This window comes from Chlorocebus sabaeus, chromosome 14 (genome assembly GCF_047675955.1).
Source record: "Chlorocebus sabaeus isolate Y175 chromosome 14, mChlSab1.0.hap1, whole genome shotgun sequence".
NCBI lineage: Eukaryota > Metazoa > Chordata > Mammalia > Primates > Cercopithecidae > Chlorocebus > Chlorocebus sabaeus.
The window spans coordinates 43,656,962-43,672,740 of NC_132917.1; the positions used below are offsets into that span (position 1 = coordinate 43,656,962).

The following is a 15,779-nucleotide window of genomic DNA, read 5'->3' on the forward strand; positions in this document are numbered from 1 at the left end:
TACTCAGGAGGCTGAGATGGGAGAATCGCTTGGACCCAGGAGGCGGAGGTTGCAGTGAGCCAGAGCCATCCCACCACTGTACTCTAGCCTGGGCAATGGAATGAGACCCTATCTCAAAAAAAGCCCAAAAAAAACAAAAAACACAAAAACAAAAACAAAACCCTAAAACAAAACAAAACCAAAACATGCAACAAGGAATAACACCATTATTACAGAGAGAGGAAGAAATGAGGTTACATTTCCAGAGCTTTTTCAACCTTCCTTAGAGATCTCCTAAGTGGGTTTTGTTGTATTGGCAAAACTGCAGTATCACTGTATTCACTCAAATTCAAATGTAAATCTTAAAGTGGAAAGTTACCTACCTAAATTTAAGAGATTCATCATAGTCCCCCTTGGGAGATCATTCATAAAACCTCCACATCCAATTTCATCCCCTTGAAAACTCTTAAACAGCCTCTACCAAACCAATGGCCCCCACCCCAATCCTCCCCAAAGTCATGTCCACATCTTTCAGGTGTCATTCTCTTAACATTAATTTGAAAACTCTAAACTTCAAACAAACACTGTATTTTATTGCTGTTGGTGTTATGAACTATTTAAAAAGTATTAGATTAAGTTTTAAAAATCAATATTATAATCATTTGGTGCACAATCCCACACATTTAACACTCAATTTAACTCATTTGCTATCTCACACACAACCAACACAATATGCAAGAAACAACTGCTGGGAATTGTTTCAGATGCTCTAAAGTATGTTAATTTCCAAAGCAAAATGACTTGTGCTGTGAATTTTAACGCACTTGAAAGCCTGTACTTTCTCTCGTTCTGGAACACAAATTTTGCATGTCTGAAGAGCTGTGATTCATCTTAAGAAAACCCATCTTGTGTTAAATGGAATGGAAACTGGACTAAGTGGTCAAATGACAAGTACATTCATATTCAAGCTGTATTATAAATGCATGTACAGTAATTTACGTCTCTCAGCTACCACAAAAGGCTCTTGATAAGCAGGTAATTTGCTAAATGGACTCCTTTATCCAAGTATTCGAAGGGCGTTACAAGAAAAATCTGCAGAGGCATTAATGTGACGTAAAGGTCAAGCATTGTGACATACCTTTCAAATAATCCCGCCTAACTTGCGTTATGATGAGGAGGCTGTTGGCAGCATCGTTCAGTGTGAAGCCCTTGATGTGGGTCTCCGCGCTAAAAGAAGCAGACATTTAGAAAGGAATTACTGACATGCTTCTGATACGATAATAAATGGTTGAGCACCAAGGTGAAATTATAAAAACTACTGTTCGTATGTTAAAAATATTGCTGCAAAATATCGACCTGGAGACAGCTTTTGTGTTATCCTGTCAATGGTTATAGAAGGATAATTTTTTTTTGCATTCTGACAGATGACAAAGTTGGAAATGAGCAACAAAAGAAACAAAGTACAAGATTTTTTTTAAACAATCGGTTCAGATTCTTGAATGCTGACATATTAGATGACTAAAATAACTGCGTGCCCCGCATTGTTCTGCCGTATCCTAAGCTGGATACTTTTTTTTTTTTTCTACATTCACAGTAATTATAAAATGTAAAACTCTTCTTCCAGAAACAAAAACGAAGATTTATTTTCAGCACTGTACATTTTAAATATAAACTAAAGCAGATTACTAACACTGTATCATTTGGTCAATTAATTTTCAAATTTCTGCCATCTAGATTCATACAGTTTTTGAAGCCGAACATACTACAGAACTCAAACTACTGGTACTTTAAAATTAAAAATTTCACACAACCATCTTGCCCTAGCCTTAAGTTTGAAATGAAACACCAACTTTTAAAACTCAAGAGCAAAAAATCACTTGACTTTTCAATAAAACCTACAGGATTAAAAAAAGCAAAATGAAACAACAAAAACAAACAGGAAACCCCAAAACCTAGCTGAAGATTTCTGTTTGCTACACTGTTTGCGCATCTCCTGCGATGAAATTTCAGCATCCTTAATGCTCCCAGAGTTCATCTCCGGATTAGAAAATCTAAACAGGTCAAAAGCAACAAAAGCAATTGCTGCCATTTGCCTTATCGAGCTCAGTGATGACCTTGCTGCCAACAACAGCATGCCCTGCCAACATGGACATATAAGCTGGGCAGATTGCAACGAAAGCAGGGTCACTGCTAAATTATTCTCATCGATCCCAAGAAAATCCTCCAGAGGCACTCCGACATGCCCATCCTCTCAGTCACTTTCAGCCTCTAAGGTCCACCCCCTACAGTCCCTGGACACGGGATTTTCTTATTCCTCTGACCAATCCTCTTAATCCCACCAAAGCACCCATTGCTCAGTTTGACTTTTCTCCTTTGTCCCATCTGTCAAAGCTCTTAAGTCAACAACTCATGCATGAGACTACGAATTGCACAAAGGATTTACTTTCTCAATCTTTAGCATGATTAAATAAAAATTAGACATTATTAAAAGCTCACTTCTAATATTATTACATGTATTATACCGTATTAACTTAAAAATATTCACCTACAATCCATTAAAACCACAAGGTAACAAAACTTCTCTTTTAACTGACACTAAGTATGAACTACAAACCTTTCAAAAACCTCAAAGCCTATAACGTTCTTTTTCAACAATTTCTTCCTGTCTCAAGTTGCCTGCTCATTACAAATATGAAAGTGGAGATAAATATCAGGAAGAAGAAACCCCAGATCTATTCTATAATAATATATCCTACATATGTAGAAACTGATCAATTACAACCAAAACAGATTCCAAAGTGGCAAAAAGAGAAAAGTTTTAAAAAGTTGCGGGTAGAGATCTTTGCATTGGAATCATTTATACGAAAAGACATTAACTTTTGATTCCTAACTTTGATCTTTCAAAATTAAAACTCGAAAAAATCGAGTCCAGAGCTGTCAAATCAAACTTCCTGTGATGATGGGAATATTCTTCACTTGTGTTGTCCAACACGGTGAGCCACTAGCCACACGGCTACTCTGATGAAGAAACAGAAATCTTAATTATATTTTAACTAATTTAAATTTAAGCAGTCACATAGGACTAGTGGTTACTGAACTAGATAGCAGAGAATTCCAGACATTTTATTTTTAGAACTGTCAAAATGAAGGGAAAAAAATTATAGGGGAAAAAGAGTACCCCTCTTTCAATTTACAATCAACTGCAAAAATTAAACTATCTTAACCAAAGAAGATAGTATTATAGGGAAACTTTCGCATTGGACATTTCAGAGAATTTATTGCTCTGAAACGACAGCATTTCAAATTTAAGACTTTGGTTGCCTTATGGTTTTAATGGATTTTAGGTAACATTTTAAAGTAAATATGGTATAATACATGTAATATAGGCATGAGAAGTGAGCTTTCGTGTAAGCAATGACTGTGCTTACATAACATGCACAAAGGACATTAGTTGGTGATTATATTATTTAGGATAACAAAAACTGGCCAATAAAAATCATCAGTGACAGACATAGCATTATTTCCGAACAGAATGATACAGGAAGCCAAGAGGAACGAGAGAAAATCAAGTTCTACTCTCAAAAGATAAAGTAGGGTTGTTGTTACATGATTCCTAAATTCCCTAAGAATATGGTTTAATGTTAGCAGAGATTTAAAACAAGAGTTTGTATCCCCTACTGCTCTTTGAATAAGAGGTTTCCCTCCCTTGAAAGCATTTACTACAGATAAATTATTTTGAACCATGAGGAAATTAAAAAATGAAAGAAAGTTGGTTTATTGAACATTTTTAAAAGGCAGCAGTTACTATTACTTTTGAGATTCCATGGCTTATTGGGAAGGTTAAATGACTTTGTAAATAAAATTGAAATCTTATTAGAGGTCAAGCATATCTGTAACATATTAGATGACAACAAAGGCAAAATAAAAATGACACTATGGCTTTTTTTTTTTTTTCCTCTGTCACCCAGGCTGGAGTGCAGTGGCACAATCTTGGCTCACTGCAACCTCCGCCTCCTGGGTTCAAGCCGTTTTCCTGCCTCAGCCTCCTGAGTAACTGGGATTACAGGCATGCGCCACCACACCTAATTGTTCCTATTTTTAGTAGAGACAGGGTTTCACCAAGTTGGCCAGGCTGGTCTCGAAATCCTGACCTCAACTGATCCACCTGCCTTGATCTCCCAAAGTGCTGGGATTATAGCCGTGAGACACTGAGCCACCATGCTCCACCAAAACCATGGCTCTTAAGGTTGACCAAGTGACATTACATAGAAAACTGTAACAACAGATAGCTATGGATCCAGAGTAAGACTGCCCGAATAATACTAGAGCGGTACTGCCATTTGCTACAGTAGCTCATTTGGCCACCATATTATAATAAAGTTGCCTATAAAAAACCAACAATTGTTTTTCACTCTGATCACTGACATAGAATGGGAATGGGAAGAGAGGACCTAATTGGCAATAAACAGGAACTGAACCCACAAAATATCTCTTGAAATACCTCAAGTAACATAGTTGGATAATTAGTAACTTGAACTTTCACTTCTGAATTTCCAGTCCAGCATTATTTTTTAAAGTACTCAACAATTTAAGCTATGAAACAATTCTACATAGTCAGATATAACATTTTATTGGTTCAAGGGAGAGGACATGCATCCAAAGCCCAGACTGACTTCAGGCTTTGGATCTTGGGTTCTCTTGGGTGCATACAGATGCATGGGGGAAGGCAACTCCCAAATAACCCTGGTAGATAACACAACTAAAAGAAAAGTCTCACTTGTATATCAAACTAAGAAGCAGAGCATGATGGCGGATGCCAAGGACTGGGAGGAAGGGAAATGAGATAATGGTTAAAGTACAGTTTCAGTTATGGAAGATAAGTTCTAGAGTTCTATACAGCTTAGTGCCAACAGCTAACAATACTGTATTTATACTGAAAATTGCTAAGAGGAAAGATCACAAGTGTGTTCTCTCACACACAAAACCCAATTAATAATAATAATAATAATAATAATATTGAGGGTGGGAAGAAACTCTGGAAGGGGAAGGATATGTTTGTGACCTTGAAGTGGGAAATGGTTCCAAGGGTGTACACTTATCCCCTAACTCACTGAGATAGATACATTAAATATATATCTTTTTACATGTCAATCATACCTCAAGAAGGCTTCATGAAGATCTAGAGAAGGGAAGAAGATAAACCTTGGCAATCATTAAAAAATCAGGAAGCAACAGGTGCTGGAGAGGATGTGGAGAAATAGGAACACTTTTACACTGTTGGTGGGACTGTAAACTAGTTCAACCATTGTGGAAAACAGTGTGGCGATTCCTCAAGGATCTAGAACTAGAAATATCATCTGACCCAGCCATCCCATTACTGGGGATATACCCAAAGGATTATAAGTCATGCTGCTATAGAGACACATGCACATGTATGTTTATTGTGGCACTATTCACAATAGCAAAGACTTGGAATCAACCCAAATGTCCATCAGTGACAGACTGGATTAAGAAAATGTGGCACATATACACCATGGAATACTATGCAGCCATAAAAAAGGATGAGTTCGTATCATTTGTAGGGACATGGATGCAGCTGAAAACCATCATTCTCAGCAAACTATCGCAAGAACAGAAAACCAAATACCGCATGTTTTCACTCATAGGTGGGAACTGAACAATGAGATCACTTGAACACAGGAAGGGGAACATCACACACGGGGTCCTATTGTGGGGAGGGGGGAGGGATAGCATTAGGAGATATACCTAATGTAAATGACAAGTTAATGGGTGCAGCACGCCAACATGGCTCATGTATACATATGTAACAAACCTGAACGTTGTGCACATGTACCCTAGAACTTAAAGGAAAAAAAAAAAAGATAAACCTATATTTCACAGGTTGTAAATTTAAGGCAAATAGAGGTCATGCTTACAACTATCTTCCAGGTCGGCGGTTTCAACCTTCGTAGATCAAGATCTATGGGAGGACTATAGTAAGAAATGATGTTTTACATGACAACCCAATCCACAGATACACACACACACGCATAACTGAAAGCAACTTTTCATGAAATAATATCTTTACTACAGAAGTACTCTGAAATAGTCTATACTATTTCATTAATACAATGTTGGTTCTGTCCCACTTAATACATGTCATGACCCACTAATTGGCTGCAACTGCCATTTTGAAACTACTCTAGACCAGTGGTCTTCAATGAGTGGCATGTACACTGTATGAACACTCTAGGGTGAGGCAAGAAAACCTTTACATCTCTCTCTCTTTTTTTTTTTTTTGAGACAGAGTCTTGCTCTGTCGCCTAGGCTGGAGTGCAGTGGCGCGATCTTGGGTTCACTGCAACCTCTGCCACCCAGGTTCAAGCAATTCTCCTGCCTCAGCTTCCCCAGTGGCTCGGATTACAGGCGCCCGCCACCACACCAGGCTAATTTTTATATTCTTAGTAGAGATAGGGTTTTACCATGTTGGCCTGGGCTGGTCTCGAACTCCTGACCTCAAGTGATCCTTCAGCCTTAGCCTCCCAAAGCGCTGGGATTACAGGCATGAGCCAACGTGCCTGGGCTTAAATCTCTTTTTAAAAATTTCATCTTATGAAGATTTTCTATTTTGAGTATGTTTTATAATATAGTTACATGTGATATAACAAGTACAATTTGTTATTAATCATATGCGATCAAAATGTTTAAGACATGATTCTTCAATCACCTGGGGTATAGAGTAAAATGTACATTCTCAGACCCCACACCAAACTGGCTGAATCAGAATCTTTGTGGTGAGCTGTGAGGAAATCTTTCTACGCTACCAGAATAAGGATCACTGTTCTAGAACAAACCCAATGAAAATGAAAAAGAAAAAAAAAAAAAAAAAAAATTAAAACCTGTACTTCTAGGAAGTATTTCAGAGATCTTCATGACCAAACTCAAAATCTAATTTTTTTTAAGTTTTCTGTCTTTGCTTCTATCTCATCACTTAATCATACTTAATTCTCAACACAAAATGCTTCTTTTTTTTTTCTAGCTCTCCTTCATTATCATGGAGAGGGTTGGCATGGAGAGTTTCATAATTTTCTGAGGAAAGTAATTTTAGATGATCCACACCCTTGACCTAGTGGTTACAGATGACAGGATACTGCTCAATGTCAAATTTTCCAATTCACTAATTAAGGGTATATCGAGTGTTCTAGAGATATATATATATAATTTGATTAGGAATTGAGGAAACACACAAATGACACACAGAGTACACTGAAAACCCGACAGTCCTAGTGCAACTGTCTTGTATCAAGACATACAAATGATGATTCAAGACCACACACACATACACACAGGCAAGTACAGTCATACAGAACACGTTTTTCAATACTAAAACACAGATAGTAAATACGGCCTATGATGCATAACTTTAGCAACACTAGGACACTGCCAGGTTTTCTTGTGATGTGAAAGGATGGCAGGCATCCATTTTCTCCTTAGGATTCTAATATTCTAAAAGTGTTGTGGACTTAAAATTTTTTTCAGATTATTCCTTTTCTTCTTTTCTTTTTTGAGACAGGGTCTCGCTTTTGTCACCCAGGCTGCAGTGCAGTGGCGCAACCTCAACTCACTGCAGCCTCCACCTCCTGGGTTCAAGTGATACTCCTGCCTCAGCCTCTTGAGTAGCTGGGATTACAGGCACACGCCACCATGCCCGGCTAATTTTTGTATTTTTAGTAGACACGGGGTTTCACCATGTTGGTCAGGCTGGTCTCAAACTCCTGACCTCAGGTGATCCACCCACCTTGGACTCCCGAACTTGTGGGATTACGGGCATGAGCCACCTCGCCCAGTCAGATTATTTTTCTTTTTAATCAAAAAACACGAAAGGAGGGGGAAACACAAAGAAAATGTGTTCAGTACCTATGTTTTTTCTACTTCACACTACCTTCTTCAACACCTAGGAGAAATCTTTAGTATTAAGTAATATTATCATACACTCATCATACAGAAGAAAAATGAATGATCAGAGATGGCAGGTAATTTTCCCAAGGTCACAGAACTTTCAAGTAAGATTCAAATCTTAGTCTAAGTTCAAAGTCCATGGTGTCTTTGTTTTCTCAGGCTACTCCCCCCACAAAAGGTACATGGATTTAGTTGCTGAACAAGAAACAGAATATAATAAAATTACTTTTCTGTGCCTGGATATCTTAAATGAATCGTGATGGAACATTAAGCAAAATGTACTACATTGTGTATGGCCAGTAATGGTTGTTTTTTTTTTTTTTTTAGGGTGAAAAAACCCTGATAAAATTAGTTAACCATTTCATATGATTTTTATGGGTAGCTGAGGCCAATCAAGCAATTGCACTACACAGCACATTATTATTATTATTGGCTAATGGTAGCCAATATTCTTTTTTAAACAACAGGTTTAATAAATAGACTAATACTTACAATGCTTTCACTTCCACTGCTTGTGTAAAAGACTCTTTTGACAGCAGTAATTTAATGAGATCACTGTAGGTTTCAGCATTAAATACAACGTTTTGCTGTTTTGCTTTCAGGAAAATACCATATGCCTCTATGAGAGAAAACAGACAAAAAATAAATGAGATGACATTATTCTGAAATGCCAAAAGGATGGAAAAAATCCTGAAACAAAGACCTAAACCCAAATATTTCTGCTTTTTAATACCAACCCACTGTTACCACTCTATAGAGAGACACACTGACGTAATTCTTCAATTCTTCAAATATTTTAAAGACAAAGCTACAGTTTTGGAAATTACAACTTAATCCGAATGGATGGTGCCTGAAGTGGTTTCCTCTAAAATGATTTCTCATACCAGCTTTCTTAAGTTGATAAATTATTTTCTTTCTAATAAAAATGAGAAACAGCTCTTCTGAATTTATGAAAAGATGATACTAGTTTCAAAATAAATCGCAAAATGTGTGTTAAAGTCCAAATAAACCAGAGGTATAATTTAGATTGAGGGGAGCAAAAGATTCATTTTAAAGCAATCTTTAATCTATAAGTGGGTGGTTACAATGGTTAACATTTCAACACAATAGCACTAAAGAGAATATAGCCTATAATTCTAAAATTAGGAGATCACATTATTTGGCTACGACAGGACTTATACAAAAACATACAATTTTCAAATATACAGATATCTAACAAGTAAACTAAGCAACATTTGTTTGACTGATTAACAGTTTTATTTCACTTGTTCACAATAACTGTCAGTGAATGAAAAGATGTTACCAAAAGAGAAGTAACTACACTTTTCAGTCACTTACTTTTCTGAAATAAAATTGCCTGGCTATAAACAGCCAACTGAAACTACAATCTACTCCCTTCTGTGTATAAACAAATCACAATAAAGATGGGGCATAACTGAACTATCACGTATGGCCTATGTGATAGTTCTACGAATATAGGGCTCAATGTAAGGAAATATAAAACTTCTAATTAAGACGGAACATGATATTATTTAATGTTCAGAAGAACATTTTAAGCTACTTTAGAAGTTTCTGAACATGCAAAAATTGCTACGCTTCTATGTATGAGTTAGGGGATGTGTGCATTAGCCCCTTAATTAAACTTAAGTGGCACTGTCAAAGAAATATTTATCCCTTTAAGCTAAATTTGGAGGAAAAAAATATGACAACATTTATATTTGCATCTTAACTAAGGAGAACAGTTTGGGCAAGTGAAAGTAACAATGGCACAAGTAACAATGGCACAAGTAAGTCTTCCATAGAACAGTCCCTGTTAGTCATTAAATTTCCAAGTGCCTTACACTAGATTTCTATGGTTGTGAACAACTGTATATTCCAGGACACTGGCAAAAAACAGAAAATAAAAACACGCTAATATGCAAGAAGAAACTCCACTATCATTTCCATCAGATACCTAGTCTATTCGGTGTATTTCACTTTTCTAAAATGGGAGAAAATGACAGATCTTCATTCGAGTACCAGTATCAATGCATCACAAATTTAAGAATGTTTTATTTACTTATTAAAGTCACAGAACAGCTCTGCTAAATAAAATATTTAAACCATGACACACAATAAGATGACTGCAATAAAATCTGCCATTCAATACCCAATGCTTTTTAGGGGGCTAAAAACTTAAGATGCAATATAATTATTGTCAACTTCCTAACAATCATACATAATATTTCACTTATTTGGAAACTCTTGTTGTTTTCTAAAATTGTGGTCTTCACATTAATTTGGTGTGGCTGTGTATATTAGTCCCTATTAGTTTTTTTTTTTTATTAGCATTTTACTATACCAAACCCATTCACCACACGTTTGTTTCTGATGTGACAATCACGATATGCCTTTAAGTAGACCGAACTATCAGAAAAGTGTTGGCCGGGCGCGGTGGCTCAAGCCTGTAATCCCAGCACTTAGGGAGGCCGAGACGGGTGGATCACGAGGTCAGGAGATCGAGACCATCCTGGCTAACACGGTGAAACCCCGTCTCTACTAAAAATACAAAAAACTAGCCGGGCGAGGTGGCGGGCGCCTGTAGTCCCAGCTACTCCGGAGGCTGAGGCAGGAGAATGGCGGGAACCCGGGAGGCGGAGCTTGCAGTGAGCTGAGATCCGGCCACTGCCCTCCAGCCCGGGCTACAGAGCAAGACTCCGTCTCAAAAAAAAAAAAAAGTGTTAATGTAAGCATTCAATTTTCAAAGCATTCACATTTCAGTAAACATTCGAATCCTGAGATTATGGCCGGGCACAGTGGCTCACACCTGTAAACCCGGCACTTTGGGAGGCCAAGGTAGGAGGATCACTTGAGGTAAGGAGTTCGAGACCAGCCTGGACAACATGGTGAAACCCGGTATATACCAAAAATACAAAAATTAGCTGGGGGGCGCCTGTAATCCCAGCTACTTGGGAGGCTGAGGCTGGAGAATCGCTTGAACCCAGGAGGCAGAGGTTGCAGTGAGCCGAGATTGCACTACTATACTCTATCCTGGATGACAGACCAACATTCTACCCCCCGCCCCCCCCCAAAAAAAGAATTAACAGGATGAAACCAATTAGATAAACGAAAATTCCAGAATAGAGGTAGTTCTACATTTATAATATGCACTGCATTGTATTTAATCATTTAGTTAACTATTTAAATGTTTTCACTTAAACTGTACACTATTCATTTTGGTCAAATCAAAGCTTCACCAGAGGACGGGCTTGGTGGTGGCTCACACCTATAATCCCAGCACTCTGGGAGGCTAGGCGGGTGGATCACTTGAGGTAAGGAGTTTGAGACTAGCCTGGCCAACATGGTGAATCCCCATCTCTACTAAAAATACGAAAAAAAAAAGGCCGGACATAGTGGCGGGTGCCTATAATCCCAGCTACTTGAGAGGCTGAGGCAGGAGAATCACTTGAGCCCGGAAGGCAGAGGTTGCGCCACTGCACTCCAGCCTGGGCAACAGAGTGAGACTCTGTCTCACAAAAAAAAAACCACAAAACAACAACAACAACAAAAAAACCACTTCACCAGAACATTTACATAGTATTGATCAAGCTTAATCTTATACTTCGCTTTCAAAGATGCATAGCATGTACTGAAAGATATATAGACTGAATAGACTGGTGTGCACCTGTAGTCCCAGCTACTTGGGAGGCTGAGACAGAAGAATCACTTGAACCCGGGAGGTGGAAGTTGCAGTGAGCCGAGAATGCACCACTGCTCTCCAGTCTGGGTGACAGAGCAAGACTCCGTCTCAAAAAGAAAAGAAAATGACTCAGAATGAATAGAGGTAACTGAGGAGGCATAAGAACTTAGCTTATTTTTACTTCATACATTTTACATCACTGCCACAAAATTTCCTTTTTTTTTTTCTGATAGGGTCTCACTCAATCACCCAGGTGCGATCATGGCTCAATGCAGCTTCAACCTCCTGATCCTCTCACCTCAACCTCCTGAGTAGCTGGGACTATAGGCCTGTGCCACCAAGCCAGGCTAATCTGTGTATTTTCTGGAGAGATGGGATACCACCAAGTTGCATAGGCAGGTCTCAAACTCCTGGGCTCAAGTGATCTGCCCACCTTGGCCTCCCAAGCCTGCAAGCCTAGCCAAGCCTTCTAATTAAGTTAGGAAATGAAGAAGTTCCATAAATGTCTACACTGATTCCTTTCTAATAAACAAACCTCAAAACTATCAATACTAAAATTTAAAAAAAAGAATTTTGTTGTATTTATTTCCTTAATGGTAAACTTAAACCATCCTTGATTGCCTTAATGGTAATCATAAATCATCCTTGAAATCCACCCTAAAACTGAAGGAATCATTCTATGGAAAGCTAGAATGAAAAGAAATTAATAAAAGTAAAGAAAATAAGAGTAATATATGCTTCTGGAACAGTATAAGAAGTCTAAGTGAAAATATAAAATTCAACTTGCAAGCTCCTATCAGAGGGTTAACGATGGTCATACAAAATTTAAAGTAGGCATTAAGAGAGGTGAAGACGTCTTCAGGAAAACTTAATACTAGAGAAAGGGAAGAAAGTCAAGAAGCAGACCTCTAACCTCAAGATACCTCTGGATCACCTCAATACACACTAGTATAGTAATTAGTGCCTTAATCATTTTTTGCTTTCAAGTAAGTTATATTTGCCACAACGCTATTTTCAAAAAAATATTTTTAATAAAAATGTATGCCAACAATGGCATTTATTATGAAAAATTTCAAATGTACAGAAAAGTATGAAGAATAGTACAGGTTGGGGGTGGTGGCTCATACCAGTAATCCCAGCACTTTGTGAGGCCGAGGTGGGAGGACCACTTGAGCTTAGGAGTTTAAGACCAGCCTGGGCAACATAGCAAGACTTCATCACTACAAAAATTGGCTGAGTGTGGTGATGTGTGCCTATGGTCCCAGCTACTTGGGAAGCTGAGGTAGGAGAACTGCTTGAGCCCAGGAGGTGGGGGCTGCAATGAACCATGACTGCAAACCACTGCACTCCAGCCTGGGTGACAGAGCGAGACCTGTCTCCAGAAAAAAAAAAAAAAAAAAAAAGAATAGTATAATGAACCTCACCTTCCATATATCCATCACTTATATCTAACAATTAACATTTTATCAGATTTGCTTTTTTTTTTTTTTTTTTCCTTGAGACGGAGTCTCACTCTGTTGCTAGGCTGGAGTGCAGTGGTGCGATCTTGGCTCACGGCAACCTCCGTCTCCCAGGTTCAGGCGATTCTCCTGCCTCAGCCTCCCAAGTAGCTGGAACTACAGGTATGCACCAACACGCCTGGCTAATTTTTGCATTTCTAGTAGAGATGGGGTTTCACCATGTTGGCCAGGATGGTCTCAATCTCTTGACCTTGTGATCTGCCCACCTCAGCCTCCCAAAGTGCTGGGATTACAGGTGTGAGCCACCATGGCCAGCCTGCTTTGTTTTTTATAGCTTAAGCATTTTAAAATAAATTATAGAAATCTTGACTTTTTTCATCCTTCAATAACTCATGTGGATCTCAAAATTTCAGAATATTTTCCTATAAGTAAATCATAATACCATTATCACATCTAATAAAAATAAGTAATTCCGGCTGGGTACTGTGGCTCACGCCTGTAATTCCAGCACTTCAGGACGCCCAGGCAGGTGGATCACGAGGTCAGGAGATCGAGACCATCCCGGTAACATGGTGAAGCCCCGTCTCTACTAAAAATACAAAACATTAGCCAGGTGTGGTGGTGGACACCTGTAGTCCCAGCTACTCAGGAGGCGTGAATCCAGGAGGTGGAGCTTGCAGTGAGTTGAGATCATGTCACTGCATTCCAACCTGGGCGACAGAGTGAGACTTGTCTCAAAAAAAATAATGAGTAATTCCTTAATATTATCTACCACTCAGTCAACAGTTAAATTTTCCCACTTGCCCCCCAAAATGTTTTCGTTAAAGTATGGAAGGGGACAAGAAATATATAAAATTTAAGTCCTATCTCTAACCTACAGCACTTCCCACACTGCTATTAGAAAGAAGACCCCCCGCTCCCACACCGCCATTCCCATATGTGCTTGCCTTTGCTTTGCTTCAATTGGCAGGCATACAATATATCTTTCTGGAAACCAGGTTCTGTGGTTGAGTCTGATGAAGAATCCGATGAAGAATTCAGGGAATGTTTTTCATCTTCATACCACTTTAAAACAAAATTTCTGTTAAATAAAAACTGGTGATCTTTTCAGTATAAAAGTAGGCTAATCTATAACCTAATTATACTAACAAAATCTGTTATGATTATGCCAAAAACAATTACCTCAGGTACCTCAAATGGAACTTCCTGGTTACCATCTCTAAGGATTTCTGCTAATAATCTCAATGTCTTCTCACGAGGAATAATATTTTCTTCTTGGATTTTATTCCAGACAGCATCAGCTCTTTGCCAGTCACCATTCATTTCTGTAGAATTTGATTAAGCAGAAATTAATCAATAAATATACTAAAGAGAATTCACAAAAATATTTAGAACTTTTCTTATTTGATGTTGAAGAAAGCATTATTCCAAATGCTGCCCTTTAGGGAAAGGAACCAAATGTGACTGTGACCCGAAGTCAGGAAGGGAACTTTTCTCTGTACTTCTGAATTACAAACCAAAAATACCCTACCTATCAAAAAGCAGTAACAAGAAGCCCCCATCACACTTTATTAAACACTTTCAATCATGTTGATAAAAAGTTTGTCTTTTTAATGTTACTGAGAAAGTGCCTACTGCTGAAATCAAAATCAGCAACAGGTAACAATTCAACTATGACCTTTAGCCTTTGCAAAGATCATGGATACACACACACACACACACACACACACTCTGCATATGGCACCATATATACATACATACCGTATGTATATATATGTGTACCATATGCAGTATACATATATACACGCTCATATGTGGTGCATACAGTATACATACATCCATGATCTTTGCAAAGGCTACAGAACCGGGCTACACAGCAGAAGGTGTGCGGTGGGCAGGCGAGCAAACATTGCCCCGAGAGCTCCACCTCCTGTAAGATCAGCGGCAGCATTACATTCTCATAGGAGGACAAACCCTATTGTGAACTGCGCATGTGAGGGATCTAGGTTGTGTGTTCCTTATGAGAATCTAACTAATGCCTGATGATGTGAGGTGGAACAGTTTTATCCCCAAACCATCCCCGTCCCCCACCACAACCTGGTCTGTGGAAAAACTGTCTTCCATGAAACCAGTCCCTGGTACCAAAAAGGTTGGGGGCTGCCGTATAGTACACAGCTGTGGTGTGTACTAAAATGACTGAAAGTGTGTAATTCTCTTTACAAGTGACAAACCTTTTCACTTAGTTGAATAGAGAGAATAGTCTATGTTTCTTCTGTCGACACGAAGAGTTTCTATGACCATGTGAGATATATGGAATCTCCTTAGATTTCTTATCTCAACTGATAATGTTATCAGACTATTACAAGGGGACAGGAAGTCGGCTGGGAAGGAAATAGGCAGATCCCTTCGTATTGAAAAGTCCATTTCCTTTCATGTGGTAATCTAGTCTTTACAAATAGCAAAAACTCCAGAATCAAAACTTTGTTTTTAGAAATTCTCAGGGTTGGAAATGGAAAGATCAAGTCATTTAATATAATAAATTAATTTCTGCTTGTGAAAAACTGGGGCAAGATATGAAAAATGTCACATGACACCAAGTGCAACACAATTATTAAATGCACAGAAGACCTGCTTTAGATCTTTTTTTTTTTAAATTTGCCAGTATGTATAGGAAATATCTGGATTGTGTGGGGTCCAGCTCT

At 38.4% G+C, this 15,779-nt stretch overlaps 1 protein-coding gene across 1 annotated transcript in view; it reads right to left on the bottom strand.

The window, feature by feature from the left end:
- LRPPRC (leucine rich pentatricopeptide repeat containing) overlaps positions 1–15,779 on the bottom strand; it is a 115,866-nt gene that overhangs the window by 16,206 nt on the left and 83,881 nt on the right. Inside the window, exons 28-31 of the mRNA XM_007970785.3 lie at positions 14,260–14,402; positions 14,025–14,142; positions 8,431–8,557; positions 1,118–1,206 (exon numbers count right to left, since the gene is read on the bottom strand). Coding sequence (XP_007968976.2) covers positions 1,118–1,206; positions 8,431–8,557; positions 14,025–14,142; positions 14,260–14,402 — 477 coding nt within the window. The remainder of the gene's footprint in view (positions 1–1,117; positions 1,207–8,430; positions 8,558–14,024; positions 14,143–14,259; positions 14,403–15,779) is intronic.